Source organism: Zerene cesonia, chromosome 29 (genome assembly GCF_012273895.1).
Source record: "Zerene cesonia ecotype Mississippi chromosome 29, Zerene_cesonia_1.1, whole genome shotgun sequence".
Classification (NCBI taxonomy): Eukaryota; Metazoa; Arthropoda; class Insecta; order Lepidoptera; family Pieridae; genus Zerene; species Zerene cesonia.
The window spans coordinates 3546279-3568387 of record NC_052130.1 but is presented as its reverse complement, the minus strand read 5'-3'; the positions used below and the strand labels follow the sequence as shown (position 1 = coordinate 3568387).

Below are 22109 nucleotides of genomic sequence, written 5' to 3'. Positions count from 1 at the left end.
TAATTTTTATCGACAATGGAAAATGTGATATGAAAAACAAAGCTGTTTCCCTGATGAGGTTAATGTGAAGAACACAAAATGAACCCCATCTGTTTTTCGGATCATGTTCATCATCATAATCATGCGTGCAAACAGTCTCGCAATTTATAATCTTTTGCGTTAATGTATGAAAAGACAATTTCAAATGTCGTCCCACTCTTGTACCTATTTGCAAATATTGTGTGAATCTGAGAGGAATTAGATTCACATTTGTACGAATGTGGATTTTACTATTATATCTTTGCACTATACCCGGTTATCACTAGAAGGAACTCGGTCATTCGGAAAGACGTCCAACGCGCATATATTTCTATATATGCAGACCCTTTCCTATTCGGATACATAACAATACATTTATTACTCTGTGACAATACACAGTTCAAATTAAAGCATATTAGGCGCATACACGGTCCACGACATATGCAACCTCACACATACAAACACACTCACACATACGTACATACTTACGCATGCATACACACATACTCACATCCGTTAAACTTAAGTTAATATACTATTTTTTGTTATAATTATTAGCTATATTACTTACATCTCAAATGAAGGTAATATAATGCTATTGTCTTATTAATGTTAAGAATCACAAGGTAAGGTGGACTCCAAAATATAGGCTGTCCTAGTTTGGGATTTAGAAGTTATATATATAAAATTTATAACCATATTTTCAATTTACAGAACACATCACTATTCATGTCGCTTCTAGAGAACAACGTGGCGGCTTACGAGGAAAGTTTCAAAGAATATTTGAAGCATGTTAACGGCAATAATAAGACGTGGACCTTCTGGAACTCCATGTTTTACGCGGGGACTATTTATACTACCATAGGTTTGTAATTCATTACATTTTTTTGTTTAAAAACAATAAAACGCGTTTGAGCGACAAAGAACATGAAGCGATACATTTGACTGAAACGCCCATGTGAAATGTATTCGCTACAAGTTATTGTTTAACGAGGCCTTATTAGCCATCAGACAAGTTAACTTGTCTAGGGTCCATCCCTATCGATAGAAGAATGCTGCCTTTCTTCCTCCACAAAATTAAAACAATGAAACCCCTAAAACCTTTCTTGACAGCTTTTTGAGTGTTGATCAAACAAATATTATAAATGTGAAAGTTTGTTTGTTTGGATGTTTGTCCGTCAATCACGCTGAAATTGCTGTACGGATTTTTATGAAATTTGGTATACAGACAGCTGACTTGGGTGATCGGATATGTTTTATTCCGATTAATAGCTCCTTTGGGATAAAGCAGGAATCTTGATATCCGGGCGGAGCCGAGATGAACGTCTACCGATATATTTATGTTTTCATCTCCTTACTTTTGTAGTCTCCGTATCTATGCATCGACTAATCTCTGGCGGAATCTCAGTTAGGAGTACAAATTTAAATTTAAAAAGATTAAATTTTTATATGCAATTGCTGCATAATGTATCTTGTCCCGTAGAGGTATAAAATGTTAAAGTTGACTGACTGACTGATCGAAGAATGCACAGACAAAACTGTTGTACTGATCGAGCTGTAATTTTGCATGCAGATAGCCACTATGATGTAGGCAACTGCTAAAGACTGCTAAATTCTATCCTCAACGGGATAAATTATGAGATAAAATATTGTATCATTACAATTTATTTTGCTACGTAGGCGACGCTGCGGATAACAGCTAGTATATCATCTCATGTTTGCGTGTTTATCTAATAACTGAATAAAAAACATACCCATTTATCAAAAATTTCGGGCCTATAATAACATGTAAATAGGTACTTTTTAACGTGCTTCATTCGAACGCTCTGTTTATTTATTCATTTCAACTATTAAATACAACAATAAAATTTCGTGTTTTCATTTCGCTTGTATTTATTTTGCAGAAGGAAACTTCTGTATAAAATTATTTACACAATTAGATAAAAGGTGACCCCAAAAAAACTTTCTAGAAGGATATTGTACATATAAAAGTTACATTTTCCTAAATAAAACTTGCCCAGTATCCTGCGATAGATACATTTATAATCGAGGGCCTACCTTATTACATTTTCAACAATCAGAGCACATTTATTTTTTATTCCCTCAAATCATTTCTTAACACACCGCAAACATATTTTCCTTTCTGTGATTTTCCAAGAAATGGGATATTTCGTATCGCAAGGAATAAAGAAATATGCACGGTATATGTAATGGAATAAGGGATGTTTTCCCTTCTATAACAAAGCAGCTTTCTTAGCGGTCGAAAACCTTTTTTGCTACTCTTTGTTATAGAGTGAAGTAATTAAAAATAAACAAAAACATCGCTTTGTTCGTGACTTTGTTACAACGTTTAATTTAGTTATAGATAGGTACTGTCGCCAATTTCCCGATGGATAAATATAATAAAGAAATTTTTTATTCTCTCTTCTTAATTAATACAGAATAGAAGAATTTTTGAAAACATAAGGTGTCTTACATATCTTACCTTGACCTTTCCTTTGATGGAAAATAGAAAATGAACACATTCGTAAAAGGAAAGCTAATTAGGAATTTATTATAAATCATATCAGAAACTTTACATTCTAAGCAGAGTAGCAAAGATATTCAAAGTGCAGATATAGGCAATATATTTAAATGACATAAATACAATGCCATCATATAATTTAAAGACGTACTAGTATATATATAGTAATAGGAAATGGTATCGTAAAAATTTCAGACGCCTTACAATTTTAGTTTAGCAAAACTTATTTCCTGAGGTATTTTATTTCGCAGGCATATGAAAAGTGGTACAATTTATAAAATAAAAAGGAAAATATTATATTTTCAATCGCAGTTGCATTCAATATGTTCCAAGTAAAAGGAGCAATTTTTATTTATCTTCTTTTATCAGATTTACCGTCGGCACAATCCTTTTACATTAGATACAAAACGATGTAGCTTCAGCATAGCCTTTTATACATTGGTTCGTTTTCAATTAGTAAAATAAAATAAAATATTTGAATCGGGATGTTTTATTTCCTTACAATTATTTGGAATTCCTATAGATTTTGAAAACTATTGCCCCTGATAGAAAATGTGGTTACCCTGAGTTAATTGTTCTTTATTATTATATTATTTCTTGTGCATAAATAAATATGTAAAAAATGAATGACTCGTGAATTTCGATAGACGTTTTCATAGGCAGTTTATTATATATTGACTTAGATGCGTTGTCAAGATTCTCTCATTGATATTTCCACGCACACATCAAACATAGCTGTTTTAAATTTGGAACTTTGCCCGGCAGCTTGGCGCACTTTAGCCCGGTGCTCTTGCGCACTGAACGTTATCAGCTTCAAAAATTTAATTTTTTTAATCAAAGTCACACAAAAAAAAGTATATTTTAGTGTTATATTAGTGTCGTACTTCGTAATATTGTTATATAAATAACCCTCGGGCCCATTGTTGTTGTGGATGTTTCTAGCAACTGCAATATTAAAATAGAATCTTTTATTAGACTGCTTTGACCCCGATTGTGATTTAGCAGTTTCTGGATGCGACTGTCCAAAATGGTAAGTCAGTTTATTGTATCATGTTAAATGTGCTACCTATGTAACGATGTACCTTTCTGTCAACACCATATATTGGCACGAGTTGTTAAATCGTTTGCCAAGATGGGTTACGAGTATCTTATAGCGTATTGACATTTTATGATTAGTTTAAGTTTGCAATTGATTTGATTCAAACGAGTGCTATACATTTATTTCAGGAGCAGTTACAAACAGTTTGTGGTTATGAATGAAAAAGAAGTAACTACTCAAGTTACCATATCATTGAAAGTACCAACCATAAAAACTGAATCAGGAACACAAACAATCACTGGTGAAAAGGAACCTGCAAAAAGAAAAGAAGACACAATGGACGAAACGATGGAAAGACCGGCTACGTCTATACGTAAACGTAGAAACATTTCCAAAAATAGGGGTCAAAATGCGAGGCAAAGAGAAAAAACACCAGAACCCAGTAGAGCATCTATTCCTCACGAGGATACGCCGACTTCAGATGATGAGGATCTTGGGCCGAACAGAACATCACGAGAAATTGAAGCTGATAATACATATGAGGAAATGAAACGTTTAGTACAAGAAAGGGCTAATGAAAAAGACCCTGTGTATGATTTAGACACAGATGAAATTCTCGAAGCTAGAGCAATGGAAGCTAATGAAAGGAGAAGAAGAAGTATCTCTCCCTTTGCTTTACCAGATAAAGAAGAAGGCACTCACTTACAACGGAAAGGCAGTTTTATAGATCCTACAAACAAATTGTTGAGTACAAATTATATAGTTAGCCCAAAAGATGAAGACTCGAAACGAAGAAACTCACTAACACTAGCGTCTACTGAGCCCATAAAATCTTCCAGAAATTCTTTATCACCACCAGGCACTGCTGGCACTTCACCAAAAGAGACAGAATTCCCATCTTCGTTACCATCAACACCAAAAAAATTAGAAGAAATGGTTTACCCAGATGAAAAAACAGAAGAAAAACCTATTGACAAACAAAAATTACCGAAACATAAAAATAAAGAAGAAGAAAACGCTAATATAGAAAAGGAAGAAAAACAAATTAAAAAACCTTCACCCGTTAAAGGAGCTGACATTCAGACACCTACTTCTGGCGAGTTAGTAACCAGAGTCATACAAGTAGAAAGAACTCCGAGTAAAAAGTTAAATCAAGACCAAAAACCGGTTGTTGAGGTTCGAGAACGAGTTGTAAGAACGCCGAGTAAGAAATTGTCCGCAGAAGCAAAACCGATCATTAATAAACAAATACAGAGTAAACAACAGGAGCCCCAGAGCAAGGTTCCTCCAGTAAAGCCAGCTCGAAGTAAATCAGCATCACGATTTGCGGTCAGTGTATATATTAAATTATTCATAATTGCCATGGTAATATTATTGTCAGTTATATTGTATTTCTTACTGGTTAAATCACAATAGATGCGACAATATCGAAATACATACAATAGATTTGATACTAATGAGCGTAATGACATTTACAGAGTAAAACGAGTGAGAGTGAAATGAGTGAGGATCAAATGTATCAACAGAGTGTGAATGCAAGTGGTGCGAGGCGTAAAGTCGTACCAACACCACGCCGTTTTATAAAACACAAGTCTCCTAGAGCGAACCGCTCACACTCAGTAAATAGAATTGAAGATGTATTAGTCGATAAAACCGGCACAGGAATGAGTCAGACTAGTCTAGAAATAATTGAACTAATGCAAAAAGCTAGAGCCAGAAGCTTGTCAATACCAAAAGAAGACCCACGAATACCACCCGATTACAAAAAGTACAGCAGAACTTTGCAAACTCCTAACAAAACACCTGTTAATTTAAGGAGCACACGAGGTATATCATGTCCTAAAACGATCCAGATTATAAGCGATCGTGAGATTTTATCAGGCTTGGCAAGCAAAAAAGTAGAGGTTGGACATAAGAAGCACAGCCGACAGAGTTCAGGCTATGTTGATGCTAGCCAGTCCGAATATACATCTAGTTGTTATTCGTCTTCACCCAGTGAAAATGAATATGAGTTTGATCTTTTAGAAAGGTCTGCTGAATTAACTCGCAAACTTAACCTCTTAAGTCAAAGAGAAGATAAGTTTGATGCAAAAGCTAATATTATTCTGCATCAGGGCACTTTTGGTGATGATTATAAAGACTCTAAATCTGTTTTACGTAAACGCTCTATTCTAGAAGCCAAAAAAGATTCGAACATTTCGTCTAAGAAAGAAGACACTAAAAAACCTAAAATAGAGAAGGACGATAAAAATGTAAAACCTAAATTATCGAGATTTAAATTTATAGCTAATTGGCAACAGTTCAAATATGAGTATCGTAACGATTGGGAGAAATTAAAAATACTAAGAAACAAGTGTATATGTGATATGTTAATATTGATTATTATGTGTGGTTCAGGAGGGATGATGTTCAAATCTTTGGAAGGTTCATTTGAAAATGCCTATAAGTGCAGTGCTAGGAATGTTAAACGCGATTTCATTGAGAGTCTCTGGCGTGGGAGTCATTATCTTAGAGAAGATGATTGGAAGTCAATGGCTAGAAAGAAACTTTTCGAATTTGAAGATCAATTGCATACCGCGCACGAGGCTGGGGTCACTTCATATAGTGGACAACGATCATGGAATTTCATGAATTCATTCGTGTACTGTTTGACTTTAATCACCACAATTGGTAAGAAATGTAAACATTATGAACTAGAGAAGAATAATAATACTACATTAATTTAATGAGCACAAATAAAATAGTACTAAAAGTTCACAATTTGTAGTTGTTCTCATTTCTTATTCACCACTACAACATTTCCTATTTGATAAATATACAAGAGATTTTCATTAAATAATAATTACATTTTACTGGTTATCTTTTCCAGGTTATGGTCATATAGCTCCTAAAACAACCTATGGACGAGTTGCAACAATTGTCTACGCCATTATTGGAATACCGCTGTTCCTTATAGTCTTGGCCGACTTTGGAAAACTATTCACAAGGATTATAAAGTTCTTTTGGGCATTTATACGCCGTTTCTACTATACGAGAAGCTGCAGAAGAGTCAGAAGAACAGCACCAGTACAGGTATATTAAATTTAAATTATATTATACTAGCTCTAACCAGCGGCGTTACTCACGTGGTACCCGGTTGATCAGGAGCCTATATGCGAAACCAGGCTATAATCTATATCTATATGAAATATCGTACAAATACGAGAATATGTTTGCACGTGAAAGAGTAACAAACATCCATCTTCATCATCAGTATGTTTTGAGTAGGTAGGTATACATATAGGTAGGTATCATACGGGTACATAAATAAAAAAAAGTTATTAAACTTTATAAACTTTTAGTCAAAAATAGATATGATAGGATGTTAAAATAAATGTTTATATTATATATAAAAACTTAATTGTAAATCTCTGCTATTAATATTTTAAACGTCAAAGCTGTCTCCTCTCCACGCTTAAATCACTCGACCGATATTTTATGAAATTTAGTACAAATATAGTTTGAACCCGAGTAAGGTAGTAGGTTAAAGATTTTTATCCAGAAATCCCACGAGAAGGGTAATTACGCAAGCTAAACCCCGGAACTATCCACATATTGTTAAATACGCGGGCAGGCTAGTCATAAATAATTTTTTTGTTTCTTACATTTGTTTATTCAATATGTTTAAAGATATTTATTTAAATATATAGAGTATGTAGCGATGTATATTTTTAAAAAGTATTACGGGATTATTTTGAATTGTGCATGAGTTATTTTTCGTGCTACAATATTGAACTATTATGTAAATAATATTCCATATACATTCAACACAGATGTAAAGATTAAGATTTTTTTATAATTCCATCGTTTGTGGGCAGAATGTCTGCAAATTTTAAGACATAATCAATACTTTGAATTTTCTCCTAATCAGTAGCAACAACGTTGCTGATCAGCTACGCTCCTTTTTATGAAATTGAAACGACGATTCGTTTTTTAACAATTGTGTTTTTGTATGTTTGTAATGTTTTTAACACAAAAAAATACAGCACCGATTTTAATTTTTTTTTCACCATAAGATAGTTACCTTCATTGAGCGACATGGGTTATATATACATATGGCGAAGACGGGGTGGATCGCTAGTATACCTATATATTTTTATACGCACCCAACGCCTCATACATTCAAACAGTAAATAATTGTTTGTAGAGAATGATTCCATGTGACATATACACTTACAAAACAATATAATACAATTTCATACTTTATTGCAAAATATACCAAAATCTTGCAAGGTTTAAGATAAGATAAAGGATTTCGAAAGAAAGAGATTTTATGCCTAACTCACAAAAAATCTCTTACTTTTAGTACTTAGATAACATAGACTGGAAGCATATTTCTTTCTCAATTTCTTAAGCGAGTTCATTATTTGGAATATTGTGCCGATATTAATCGTTGATCATGATTTAATTCGATTTAAATCTAACAATTTCTTAAAAGACTCTATTCTTACAGACTGGCGCGATTCTACCGACTGCGCAATTTAGTATAACATGAATATGCCAAGAACAGTCATTTTTTAATTCATAAATAGTTACTATTTTGCAAATGAAATAACGGAAATCCACATTATTTCTATTCTATAAATTCGACCTACGCTCTATGTATTATTTATAACCCAGAATCTTTATTTAGAAGAAGAAACTCGGTGTCTTTTGATAAATCTAAACATTCACGTGTTATTTGTGAATTCCTTCAAATAATACACGTATTCAGATAATTGTATACGAAGGGTTTGTTTACCTAGCTAGCATTATAAAACGTGTTTCAAATAACCATTAGAACGGAAGTAATACGAGCTATCCTCTTTACGCAGACATAAACAGAAATGAATAACGATTTCGCTCAGCATTCCCGTAACGTTATTACAAATCCAAAGCAAACTTTTATAGCAGACAATAAATGGAACGATCTCAATTTTCAGGAAGTAATGAAAGGGCTGAATATAGTCTACGATGTTGTACGTCGGCCGTCTCAAATATTTTCTGAAGAGGATATAGAGACTCTGCCAGATGGCGCTGCGCCGCCTAAGGTAGAGAGGAAACCGAGTGATGTCCCGCCACCCTTACCCCCAAAGCCTGGACAACAAAAGCAATCAGAAATCGACGGAGATCCAGACACGCCTGCCCCGTCAGTATTTGAAATTGACGATGAATTCAACTTGCCAATTTCCGTAGCAATTTTCATACTAGTCGTATATATAATTATCGGAGCTGTAGGTTATAGCATTTGGGAGACTTGGAATTTCTTTGAATCATTTTACTTTGTCTTCGTCTCAATGTCAACGATTGGTTTAGGAGATTTAGTGCCAGATCACCCAATGTTCATGATGGCTTCCATATTGTATCTTGTATTCGGTTTAGCTTTGACTTCCATGTGTATTAATGTGGTACAGGTGAAATTATCTGATACATTTAAGCAAGCTAGTGCCAAATTAGGAGCGACGATCGGACTTAAAGTTGCTGAAGAAGATGGTAGCCTGGTACCTATAACGCCACCACCTATAGAAATAGCACCTGTACATAAAGGAAAAAGTGAAATTACTGAAGTTAAAACAGTAGACAGCACGGACGATGCCAAAAACAGATAATCATAATAGGTACATAAATATAATTGAATCTAATTTAGTTTCGTAAGTGATAGTGCTATAACAGAGTTTATAATATATACACTTTATTTATGATGATTTTTCTGTGTGTAAATAAACGTTTTACAATTTTCGCCTATGAATTATTTATACGCAACACCTCAAAATATTTCGTAAATTCCTTGTCACGTTTGAAGTATTTATAAAATTCGCGTAGTTTAAAAATAATAAAATGCTTTTAAAAATATTATGCGATATCCTTCGGTCAAAAGCCGGAGAGGGATAAAATAAAACGAAAAACGCGAAAACCCACAAAGAGGTTAATTTCTAGCTGTCTGAACGAATGAATGAAATAGCTTGACAATGTTTTTCCAACACATTGTTACCTGTAATGGAAGTGACGTGGAGTGTAGACGGTGACTTCAAAAGCTTTGTGAAGAATTTAATTATGCCACCCTGTAATCCGACCGCCGACGCCCCATAATGGCAAATGTTTTAACATCCGTCCCAGTTATATTAATTTAGCGATTTTATCGCTTTTTGCTGCAATGCGTCTAAATTTCTATGGAGTTACGATTTTTTTGGATCTGTGGTATAAAGTCCCAGCTTTTTATGTCCCGAGTACAAAACCTAATAAGATAAATATCTGAACAATCGTAAACTTATTTATCTTGACATGTTCTTTAATAAACTGAATTATGTCTAAAGGTATCAATTACTATTAATGTAGACAAAAAACAGCCCGCAATCATAAACCCAGTTTGCTAAACGTGAAGGATACTGGATATCTGAAAATAAAATAGTAAATTCTTGTTGAAGGAAGTGCCATGATACCACTACGGGATTCCTTATTCAATTGATTGCTGTAGACTATACAGTCCTTTACCGCTGTAGAAATTCTTTGTCACAAAGAGATATTGTATTAGTCGAAGGAATTTTTTTGTTTATTGAATAAATAAACAACAATTAATTTTCTGTTTAAAACTGTTTCGCAATAATGTTTAACGATTTAAATATATACATTTTATTCTTTTTTGTACATAAAACATTATCTTACGAATCCTATTAGTTTTTAGAAGATTGATAGTTTTCTCTTCTCTTTCATTAAGTTTTCAAATGTATCCCCGAAGTAATCTAGGTAAACTATTTATGCAGAAATGACACATTTTTAATGATTATTCAAGACCAGTCATCTAATTGTTTAATCAAAAATGTGCTCTGATAAATAATTTTGTTGCCGCTATTAAAATCACGAGTTTCCTTTCCCGCCTAGAGCAGTAAAATGTTTCTGTAATAACATAAGAGCTTTCTGCGATCACAAACAAAAGAATGACAAAATAATATTCAATTTACCCTAAGGAATATTACATTTTTCTTTTAAATGTTTAAGAAAAAAATTATACGATAATATTTTTATTCGCTCAGCCTTGCTTCGTTGGTTACAGAGTACGGATCAATTTCAATGAAAATAAATATACTCTTCGACCAGACTTTTTAATTACACTTGATAAAAATCAACATTTGTATGTGGTAGTCGAGCACGCTTCGGCACGGATTGGGCCAGCTCGCACCGGGGAAGTGCCACACCCCCACAGAAGACCCGCGTGAAATAGCATTCTGCTGTGTTTCGTTCGGTGAGTGGGGGAGCCGAACGCGCAAATCCTTTTCCTTCCCCCTCCCAGTCCTTTCCTTTATTCCTCTCGCCAATCCTTTCTTAATCCCTTCCCAATTAAAAGTCGGCAATCCATTTGTAGAGGCGTAAGGTCTGTAATCGACTTAACGCCTCTACAAATGTTCATGGGCGGTGGTAGCGCTTACCATCAGGCGTCCCACCAGCTCCATTGCCGACTGTGACATAAAAAAAAAGAAATAAAGTTCAACAAAATTTATGTCTATTGCAGAAATAGGAACGGAAACGGAACGAGGCTTGTCCTGTTCTCATTATGCCGCATAAAATTTTAAAGAAAAACAACAAATTACAAAAACAACTAAACTAAATAGAACTATTTTAATTGTAGTTTATCACATAATAACTCATTTACAGTATCGTAAAAAATATAAAGGCCATATTTAAGATTACAATAATATAAATATTATGTTATATTACTTCATATTATACATTCTTAAAATAAGTCTCTTAAGCGTACGGTCGTCTATCCCAAGACCTTATTATCAGCATGTCTTTTAAGTTTTTAGATAAATTATGTAACAGATTTTTCCAGTTATGAAGCTTATAACCAATATATTCGTTTATAAAGAAATTATCATAAAACTGCGTCAGTGAGTTCCTCAACTTATTCTCTACGTACAATAATTCTCTTGTAGTTTCATTACACCATTTAATATCTTCTTTTACTTTGTTAATGTTAATATTATGTGTCTTAGAATAAAAATCAACAGAGGACAAACCAGATTCATCATCATTTATATTGAAAGTTATATCTGAATGTATTATATTCAGATGTTTATGTATATTGTACAATTCATTTCCAACAAAATTACATTGACTTGTATCAAAATAATCAATATTAATTGTGCTGTCACACTCGACATTGTCTATAAAATCACTGTCCAAATATCTATTGATATATTCATTAAGCTTTAGCTTTTTATCATCTTCAGAATATCCAGTGGTCTTAAAATGTTTGACTAATAATAAATTTAAATATAAACTAGGTATGGATATAGGTAGGAGTTCGCAAGGCGGATCCATATGACTGTACCTCGACCAGCCGGTGAGAATAATTCCTTTGAAACTATATACGTCATTAGTCCCAGCTAATTTATAATTATGGATCAAACTTAACCAGCTAAAATGGTTGAGGAAACGTCGCTTTAAATCGGGAAATGTTGCTACCCTTCCATCCGCACCTTTAAAGGCTGATGCTATCCAAATATTTCGAAACTTCTCGTGGTATTTCATAAAATTAACATGGGATACAGATAAACTTGGCCTATAATCCCAGTACACAGGTTCAATACTGAGATTTTGTATAAATGTATCCCATTTGTATATTGGTATGTTCCTTAAGCCATCGTCCCACATTAAAATTGTCATGTTAGGGCTTATTAGCTTCAAGAGTTTTGTAACTGACTTCACGTGCTTTACAAATATATCGCTGGAAATGATAAATTTCAAAGTAAGTATTCAGATAATACACTGTATATTTTCTGATTACAACGAGCAGAATAAAAATAAAAGTGAAATGAGAGCAGAAGGAATAACTTAAATGAGCTTATTCATATTTTTCAGTACAACATTATAAAATATCGAATCAATAATCTTCCGACGCTCCATAATCGCACATTTAAAATGATACTCACGTATCGGCAAGGCCTCTCCTTGTACAAAGATGACATTTATTGATGTGGAACACTTCATCACAACCGATGTGGAAATGCTTTAATGGCGATATATTATTGTGAAAGGTGACGACCTGAAATTTTACAAAGACTCAAAGGTAACGTATTTATAATAACGCCGGCAGACCTTTCCAATTTGGATGGGTTAAATTAATTGGCATATGCAATTTTATCTCTTTTCATGACTGGAAAAGGGTATTTGCTTTACTGAGAACTTTCAGCAGGAATACGGCATTGTATTGTATGTATATGTATAAATAAAATGTAGGTCAGGATAATTAATTCACAGTTTTGATATTCTGGTATATGTTGCAATAACAAAAATATATATGAAGTTTTATGTCATAGAATTATATTGAGAAACCGAGTTAGGTCATATCAATTCATAGTGAATACAAAAAAAAAAAAGCGAGAAAACCTTAAATAATTCAGAATATAAATCCCTCTCTGATATATTTTATGACATGTTTGTTACATTTCAGTTAATATATTCCTTGTGTTTAATACTATGTTGCATTCGGTATATTATATATGGAGAAAATTCCTATACAACATTTATTTATGTGTATGAGTATGTAAACGTAATTAACTGCAATAGAATAAACTTAACAATTGCTATGGTTTGCATTTTTATTTTACATTCACAAAACAATTATCATAATTATATTATACTAGCTGCGCCCCGCGGTTTCACTGGCGTAAGTCCGAATCCCGTAGAAATATCGGGATAAAAAGATTGCCTATATGGTATCCATTTATCCAGCTATCTACTAAATTTCATTGCAATCGGTTCAGTAGTTTTTGCGTGGAAGAGCAACGAACACACACACATCCTTACAAACTTTCGCATTTATAATATTAGTAGGATATACTCAACCATATTTATTGAAGCGCTTTTCTTTGAAGCGCTTTAGATACACCATAAAAAGCATTAAGATAATAAGCGTGGTAATGGATATTTCCTAGGGATATAAAACAAAAACTTATAATAATTTTAATCTTGGTACAGTATATAAAAGTACAAAGAATTTGCCAAACAAAATAAAAGGCAGTTTGCATCTTGCAACCCGTTAAACAAAATTACCTGCTCCAGCATACTCTTAATAAGATCCTGGCTTTCAACGCGGCTGGGGCACAGAGAGTCGGGGTGAAGTGCCTCCTCTCGTAAATGTTGGAATTGCATCAGTTTCAGAGCGTGCTCCATGTGGCCGAAAGTTTGTATTAAAGGTATTAACTCGAAACCTGTTTGTGCTGCTGTCGCGACAAAGTCGTGTAACTGAAACATTCAATTGCTATTGTTACTATAGTCCATAGTTTCGTAGTGATAAGCTTTATTTAACAAAATTACGATGGAAGGAATATCGTGTATTCGAATTCCAATTTGCGATTATTATAATGGAATAAATCAGATAAATTGCAACGATACTTGAATATTTAAGTAAATTATTCTCTGAATAATTTTTATTACAGCTGGTAATCAATTAAAAAGCAGACAAGACATCTGGAGTTTCTCTGGTGAGAGTGATAGGCACCTATATTAAATTACTAGCTTCCCGCCCGCGGCTTTGCTCGCGTAGTCAGGTTAGTTTCGAACTGGTTTCCGGGATAAAAAATTATCTTTCTCCTTTTTCGGGTCTCAAACTATCTCTACAGCAAATTTCATCCAAATCAGCCCAGAAGTTCTTGAGATCAGTAGCAACCTCTTCTCGACCTCGAAAAGATGGATTTATTTTCTTAATTTCTTGTTTTATTCGTTTTCTGATCAATGAAATCTTGTGGACTACACAAAACAATTATAGAACAAGAAATATAGATAAATAACTAACATCGGATCTTGAATAACAATTTTTAGCGCTCAAATTCACAAGATTATCTTCGTATGGAAACATGTCTTCATATTCCAGCAACAATCCTGTCACACTAAGCTCCTGCAGTTTTGGCAACAGCGTCTTCAAGTAAGACAGTTTGGGCGGAGAGCCCTTGAAATCAATATGCACTATCACATTCGGAAGATTCAGAGAAGATTTAACATCCGAATGGGTCTTTGAAATCAAATAGTCCAACACAACGAAGTAAATAATAACGTATGCAAGCAATAAAACAATTAGGATAAGTATTTTCGTCCGCGATGATTTCGTAAAAACAGCACGCATTTTAAACTTTATATATTTCCTGAAACGCATTGTTCAATTTGACACTATTGACTTCATGACATCACAATTTTTTTTCAAGGAAAAGGCAATGAGTAATTGTTCAACAGCTAATAATGTGTTATCATAAAGGAAACCCGATACAAACTGAGTTTGGCCTTTGCATGCGTAGGGATTCATTGTGCAATGAATATAATAAGACTTAAGTGTCATTAGAGCTCGTTCGGACAACGTTCGTTTATCGGATAAAAGACTTGCTCTCGAGTTAAATGTTATTTATGGATCGCTTTGTGATGTGATTAGAGCATATTTTAGCATATACCTATAAATATGTGAAATTGCAGGACTCAATGCAGTTAAAATATAAAACACATGTTATATATTCTTCACATGAACACTATAAGTATCATCTCATGTAAATGTATCGATGTACAATTGCTAATGAGCCTTAATAAAATAAATAAAAAAAATAAATAAATAAAAAATAATTCTTTCCCATACAAAAGGTCACCGAAGTACAAAACTAAAAAATAAATACTGTCGAAGTCAAGAAAAGGCGGGAGAGAGAGCGAAAGTCAAAAATTAAAAACTAAATAAGAATGTATAATGTGAATACTTGTTTTTTTTATTGTATCATACATTTTAACGAATCTATAAATTCTATAAAGCTTAATTTGATGTCAAATAGGTTTTTTGGATATTTCTACAAACTCACTAATATTATATTACAATATTAAGCGATATTGTTTTTGCGTGAGAATGTTTTCTGCTTTCTTAGACAAATTTTCAAAAATCTGAGTCCTTTTTACTTAAAATAGATATAATAGGTTTGAATAAATGTTATCTAGTTGTCAAGAAGCATTATGTGTCAAACGATTACTCAATATACTATTTTCTTATATTGTTCTGAAACTTGTTAGAAAACACACAAAGTTGGAATTCATTTCATACAAATTTACATTATTTCATACAATTAACTTATTTTAAAACGATTTCATTGTATTCATTGATCATAGAATTCTTGAAGTTATTCAAAAAACTTGAATTAAAACATTTTTTCAAAGCAATTTACCGCGTTTAGAACAAAATTCAAAGGAACTAACGCTTCTTTAAATCATTTTATAAGAAAAACACTACCCAGATTCCGAAAAAAATATACAAAAGATAAATTGATTTATTTAAAGTAACGCTGAAACAGACCAACTCAATTTATTCGCACAATAATAAGCTTTATAGCATGAGAAAAAATACATTATATATATTTTAACACTGGCAACACTAATTCTACTTGATATAATTTACGCAGGAATAGATAGAGTGAATTTCCACCAACTAATTATATTTTGACGGTAATTAAACCGACGTATGCGGTGTTAACTATTTACGAGTATCATAATATGTATTCTAGGTTTTGAAATTAACGACATAATTCTGCATATTGGTTTTGTTATAATCTGTTTGAAAATAAAATAGGTTATAGTTTAAAAAACAATATAATAACAAAAAAATATAATTATCCAATTAGACATTAAAACTTCCTTTTCCGATTATTGCAGGATGTATTGTTCTTTAGTTGAGCTAACTATATCTCTGAAATTTTACAAAATAATGGGCATAGATAAAATTTTTTTGTAGCATCTTGTGTAACCAAATGATATATACTTTTGATACAATTTTACACATTAAAATTATTTAAATCAAAACATTGAAGCCGATAGATAGATATTGGTAGATATTTGTGAAAAGTATTCTGCTTCAATTTACATAGATATTGTGAGAGAAACGGATTTCATTGTTTCAATCGTTTTCCAGTAAATTGACAAATTATTCACAAGAAGGAACAACTTGGACGTTGATCTGAAATGATCAATTTACGAAATGTTTATGATAATGTAAAATTTACACCTCTTTCACGGACTGAGATACAGGAAATAAGACTCTATGCAATTGCGTTAAGGTCTCTTTTGAATTTGGTATGTTTGTCTCCGAATTGTACTATTTTGAGACCAGACGTATTTTGACATTGTCTGGTGATAATTGTGAGAAATTATTTTAAAACAACGGACCGTTTGCATTATTAAGTACGTTTCATTAAGGTTACAATGGTTTGGTATAATGCAAATAAACATTAATTCACTGTAATTTATTATATTTATCTCTGTTTTCCAGTGACGCTGTCTATGCTTTATAAACTTAATTCTTTTCGTAATAAGTCCCCGCATGGTGATAGGAAATTCTAATGAGACTCAGATATTTCACCGCGTTAAAAAATATCTAGTCTATATCACTAACTAAATAACCTACTAACTTACTCCAGACACTAAAATGAAATCATTAAATTGTTCATAGGAAGGATTGTAATATTAGCAAGGATATGAACTACTATCATAATAAGATAAAATTACTAAAATATAGTATGAATTTATTCAAATAATAAGTTTAAATATATAAATCATTTAGTCTTCTACGATAAATGCTTATATGTTACACGCTTCGGCACGAATTGGGTAATCTTGCACCGGAGATCTACCACACTCTCACAAAAGACCGGAGGGAAATATTAGCATACTACTGTGTTTCGTACGGTGATTGGGGGATCCGGAGGTCTATTTCATTTTTCATCCCTAGTCCATTCGTTATCTCCAGTCGTCAATCATTTTCTCATTCCTTACCCCAGAAAAGCGGGCAGCGCATTCGCAGAGGCATTACCTCTGTGAATGTTCATAGGCTGTAGTGATCGATTACCATCAGGCGAACCACCACTTCAGGTGCCCGCTATGACATAAAAAAACCATCCAAGACAAAATTAACTTTTCCAGAAGGCCCAGTACATTCTCAACTCTCAGGGAGTTACGTGTTCAATCAAGCAAACAGCTTTATATCTAGAGCTTTAAAACATAAGTACATAAAATAACGATTCCTTTATTTCATGTGAAAGTGAAACCAGACGACTAGTAACAATATAAGGGCAAGCCAAGATAAGCGACAGAGCCTGAATACTAAGCAGTCAATTTGTTTCAGTTTACTTCAAGTTCTAACTTCATTATCAGCGCTGAAGTTGCAAACTCGAAAGTATATATTTGAGCATAATTTCGTGAGGAACTTGGCTGAGATTGTTGTTCTTTAGATTATCCATTTTTATTGGATACATTCCTTATTATTGTTGCATGATGTTTTGTGTTCTGTTATTCTTACGTCAGAAACTTCGTACCAATGTCGTGTGTTTTAATTTTTCAGATTTTTATTTAACACAAGTTCTCTGCAAAGTTTTTGCGAGAATAGAGTGGTTTATATACTTCTGTATATAACATTCACGTTGTGTGTAGATTGTTAACAGTAAAGGAAAACGTCCTTAACGCTTATTTTTAAAAGTTATTATACGTGAATCACACGACAGCCAAATAGACCAGACGTTAAAATTTTTGGTAGGTACATCCGACAATACGTCACGAGTTCTGTATATGCAATATGAACTCTATTCATTTAATTCGTATCTATTCAACGTTATAAACCACTAGATGATTAATGTTGTAGTATGTTTAGGGGACTTCATGTGCATAGAACCGAGTGAATCGGTTGCACGACTACATGCGCGCGACGCATGTGTGCGTGACCGTGGTCAACGCTTGACGTGTACGCGACGAGACTGGAAAAAACCGGTTCGCTCAGGCACAGAGAGTTGAATGCAGCTGACAATCACAGAGCTATTGGAACGCATGTTGTTTATTTTTGTAAGTTATTTTAACGTAATACGGGGTAGGTATTTTATTAATAATCGTTATTTAGTACGCTGTGTGTATGAATAATACTGCAATAACCGATATTGAGCAGATTCTGTATGCATGCTTCAAGAAAAGAGTGTATATGTCCCTGAAAGGCCGGCAAAGCACCTGTTACTCTAGTGTTGCAAGTGTTTATGAGCGGTGGTGACCACTTAACATCAGGTGGCCCACCTGCTCCTTTGCTCTGCCATAAAAAAAAATGCAGTAATTATAGAAAATCTAAACATGGTAACGCGCATTTTAGTAAATTATACTTCCTGTTGCATTTGTTGTATTATTGTAGCAAAAGGTGATAATGGTGATAATGTAATGATAGCTAGAAATAAATATAATCAAAACATGTCTAATTTCGTTTTCCGACAAAACTATGTGGGCTGCGAAAAAAAGTTCGATCCCAAATTTGTAGGTTATCAAATAACCAACTTTTTGATATCTAAATTTGTCTTCTAAAATTTTTCTTTGCTACGAAATTTGGTGAAAAGTTAAAACTTAATAAATAACAAAAATATTTATATCTTAACCTTTATTGACCTAATAACTACTGGATTTGAAAAATTGTTTCACCGTTGAATCCCTGAGTGCATTAAGCTATATAGCTCGGGCGAAGCCGGGGCGAACCGTTGGTTTAGTGACCGCTTTTAATAAAGTATTCACTATGAGGAAAACGTATTATTCCACAGCCCAATATGTATTATTAATATATTTAATCACACTAATATCCTATCCTATCCTACTAATCCTACTAATATTATAAATGCGAAAGTTTGTAAGGACGTGTGTGTGTTTGTTGCTCTTTCACGCAAAAACTACTGAACCGATTGCAATGAAATTTGGTACGGAGACAGCTGGACAACTGGAATAACATATAGGCAATTTTATCCCGATATTCCTACGGGATACGGACTTACGCGGGTGAAATCGCGGGGCGCAGCTGGTTATAGATATGAAAGTTTGTGTGAAGTTTGAAATAAAATTCTTTCCATCCATCAACCAGCTCAGTGAAGTCTATTCGACTAGTCTAGACTCAAACCCCCGTGTCTACTATATAAAAATAAGTCGGGTTTTCCTTCCTGACGCTATAACTCCAGAACGCACGAACCGATTTCCACGGGTTTGCATTCGTTGGAAAGGTCTCGGGCTCCTTGAGGTTTATAGCAAAGAAAATTGGCGTAACGGAGTTCGCCGAGCTTACTAGTCTACTATATAAAAATAAGTCAGGTTTTCCTTCCTGACGCTATAACTCCAGAACGCACGAACCGATTTTCACGGTTTTGCATTCGTTGGAAAGGTCTCGGGCTCCGTGAGGTTTAAAGCAAAGAAAATTCAGGAAAATTTTCCACAGAAAAGCGGGGAAATCATTTCTCACATACAGCCATCTGGGGGCGAAACGGAGTTCGCCGGGTTTGCTAGTATGGTATAAATATGAAGGAATGTGTTTCATACACAGAAAGCGGATCCAAACTGCAACGTAAGGTGAAAGTTTTTGAAATACTGCCCGCATACCGCCTTGAATATCTGAGCTAACGTGGCCAAATATCTGAGGAGGCTATGTTAGGTATTTGATATCAAGTTAATGTGAAATATTTTGTTTTGTTCAAATCCGATCATGTTAATTTAATAAAACACTACGGTCCATAACATACCATTTTAGTTAAGTGAATTTTATTCTACATTTATATACGATTTTTCTTCTCTAAAAATATAAAATACATTGTCGTTTTCTTAATAGTGTTCTAGAAATTAAAAGCTTCCAAGACTATAAGAAGGGTTGAGAGTATTTTTCTACTATTATCTGGAAAATAATATAAAAGTATATTGTATTCCATTCAAATAAGACACTAACCATCTTAGATAACAATGTGACATAGATACAATTTTTCCGTCAAACTTTCTTACAGAGAGTAAAATTTTTATAGACGCAATCAAAAACCAGTAGATCGTACTTCATACAAAGATCGTAATATCTCATGGAACAAAATTGTATACCAGAAGCTAGAACAACATTGTAACACAATTTTGAAACGATAAATAATACAATAGAAAAAATGCATACATATTATAATAAAATAATACCTGACAATATTTGTATATTTAATATTTTTTCGTCTTTATGAAATGATATAAAATTGAAATAGGGTTTTATAGGTTTTATGCAGAACAAATGTACGGTAATATGGTTCGCATCTAAAATCTTTAAAAATGTCATACTGACATGTTTAAATATATATAACAAGCTGTGTTTCGCGGTTTCACTCATGTTGCTACATAGGCTTGCTCAATAATGGACTATTCATAACAAAAATAAATTTTCTAATCGAAACAATAGTTCCTGAGATCAGCACGTTCAAACAAACTCAGCTTCATATTATTAGTTAAAGTATTTAAGTGTAAGTTATAAGTATAGCCTAATTAAAGATCTTAAAGTGAGCGAAAAAAAACTTTTTCCGTGGTAAAATGTCTACGCAGGCGGAAAAGTAGCAATTTAAATAAGGATATGCACTTATATAAAAAGAAATATGCAGCTAATAAAGTAAATATACAATTACAACGTACTAAAGTACACTTAAATTAATTTAGGCTATTCGTAATATCACCAGGCAGGTCCAAAGTAAATGGCTTTGAGTGGTGATGGTCACTTTGTTAAGGCGCAGTCCGCATAAGGAGCTAGACATATTTATTGTATTTGATTTAAAATTTAATTTACAGTATTAGTTTTATGTAGCAGTTTTTCGGTTATAATTAAGTACTAGTTTTCCAGCTGGGGCTTCGCCCGTGTAGTCAAAGGAAATTTCCAGCAAAATGAATAGTTTTTTTTTTAGTCATAGCAGGCAAATGAGCTGATGGTTCGACCGATTGTAACCAATCATCACCGCCCATGAATGCGCTGCCCGCTTTTAAGCCAAAGGGATAAGGAAAGGATTGACTGGAATAAGGAATGGGTAGGAAAGGGTGAGTATAAGGAAACGGGCCTCCGGCTCTCCCACTCATCGTATGAAACACAGTAGCATGCTTCTATTTCACGTCGGTCTTTTGTGGAATTAGGAAAGTATCATAGTACTTTCCCGGTGTGAGCTGCCCTAATTCGTGTCGCAGCGTGCTGAGTTCCCACATCAAATATGTAATAACAAGTAACATATGTCTCTTAACATAACATATCACTCTCTAGCCTCCTACCTATCTGTAGACGCAATAATCATATTATAATATCACAAGAATACCTACTAACTGAGTTATTTAACCAAAATTTCCTAACCTAAATATGTTCTTTGTTTAGTGGAATAACATAGCCATCGACAAAAACTAATCAATTGAACAAGACATTTTTATCAAAGAAATAATCTTCATAGAATAATTGCGCTGTCACCAATTTTCCATTAGGATAAGCCGGAAAAAAGAGGGCTCGCATGAACGCATTAAATCGTCTAGGTTTATCTGAAAATTCCTTCCATTCCCTTGAACTTGTTTTCGTTTCAACATCTTTATAAATGTTGCCAGTCATTAATCAGCCAAAATGCTTTTACATGTCACTGAAAAACGTTTCGCGTGTTGCCACGTATGTGGGAATATCGCTATGTTTAATGTGATCAATTTTTATTCAATACGTATAGA

At 33.5% G+C, this 22109-nt stretch overlaps 3 protein-coding genes across 3 annotated transcripts in view; 2 read left to right on the top strand and 1 right to left on the bottom strand.

The window, feature by feature from the left end:
- LOC119838010 overlaps positions 1 to 891 on the top strand; it is a 27305-nt gene extending 26414 nt beyond the window's left edge. The window contains exon 3 of the mRNA XM_038363822.1: positions 733 to 891. Within this exon, the coding sequence (XP_038219750.1) occupies positions 733 to 891 (159 nt within the window). The remainder of the gene's footprint in view (positions 1 to 732) is intronic.
- A 2418-nt stretch (positions 892 to 3309) lies between these two features.
- On the top strand, positions 3310 to 9339 carry LOC119837955. The gene is made up of 5 exons (XM_038363750.1): positions 3310 to 3572; positions 3770 to 4910; positions 5060 to 6251; positions 6451 to 6653; positions 8543 to 9339. The coding sequence occupies exons 2-5, from the start codon at positions 3795 to 3797 to the stop codon at positions 9206 to 9208; spliced, it is 3177 nt and encodes a 1058-aa protein (XP_038219678.1). The 5' UTR covers positions 3310 to 3572; positions 3770 to 3794; the 3' UTR covers positions 9209 to 9339.
- A 1866-nt stretch (positions 9340 to 11205) lies between these two features.
- Positions 11206 to 14850, bottom strand: LOC119837847 (hexosaminidase D-like). The gene is made up of 4 exons (XM_038363623.1): positions 14395 to 14850; positions 13653 to 13844; positions 12530 to 12642; positions 11206 to 12324 (listed from the first exon to the last, which is right to left on the bottom strand). Exons 1-4 carry the CDS (start codon positions 14749 to 14751, stop codon positions 11343 to 11345), a joined length of 1644 nt encoding a protein of 547 aa, XP_038219551.1. The 5' UTR covers positions 14752 to 14850; the 3' UTR covers positions 11206 to 11342.
- Positions 14851 to 22109: the final 7259 nt, after the last annotated feature.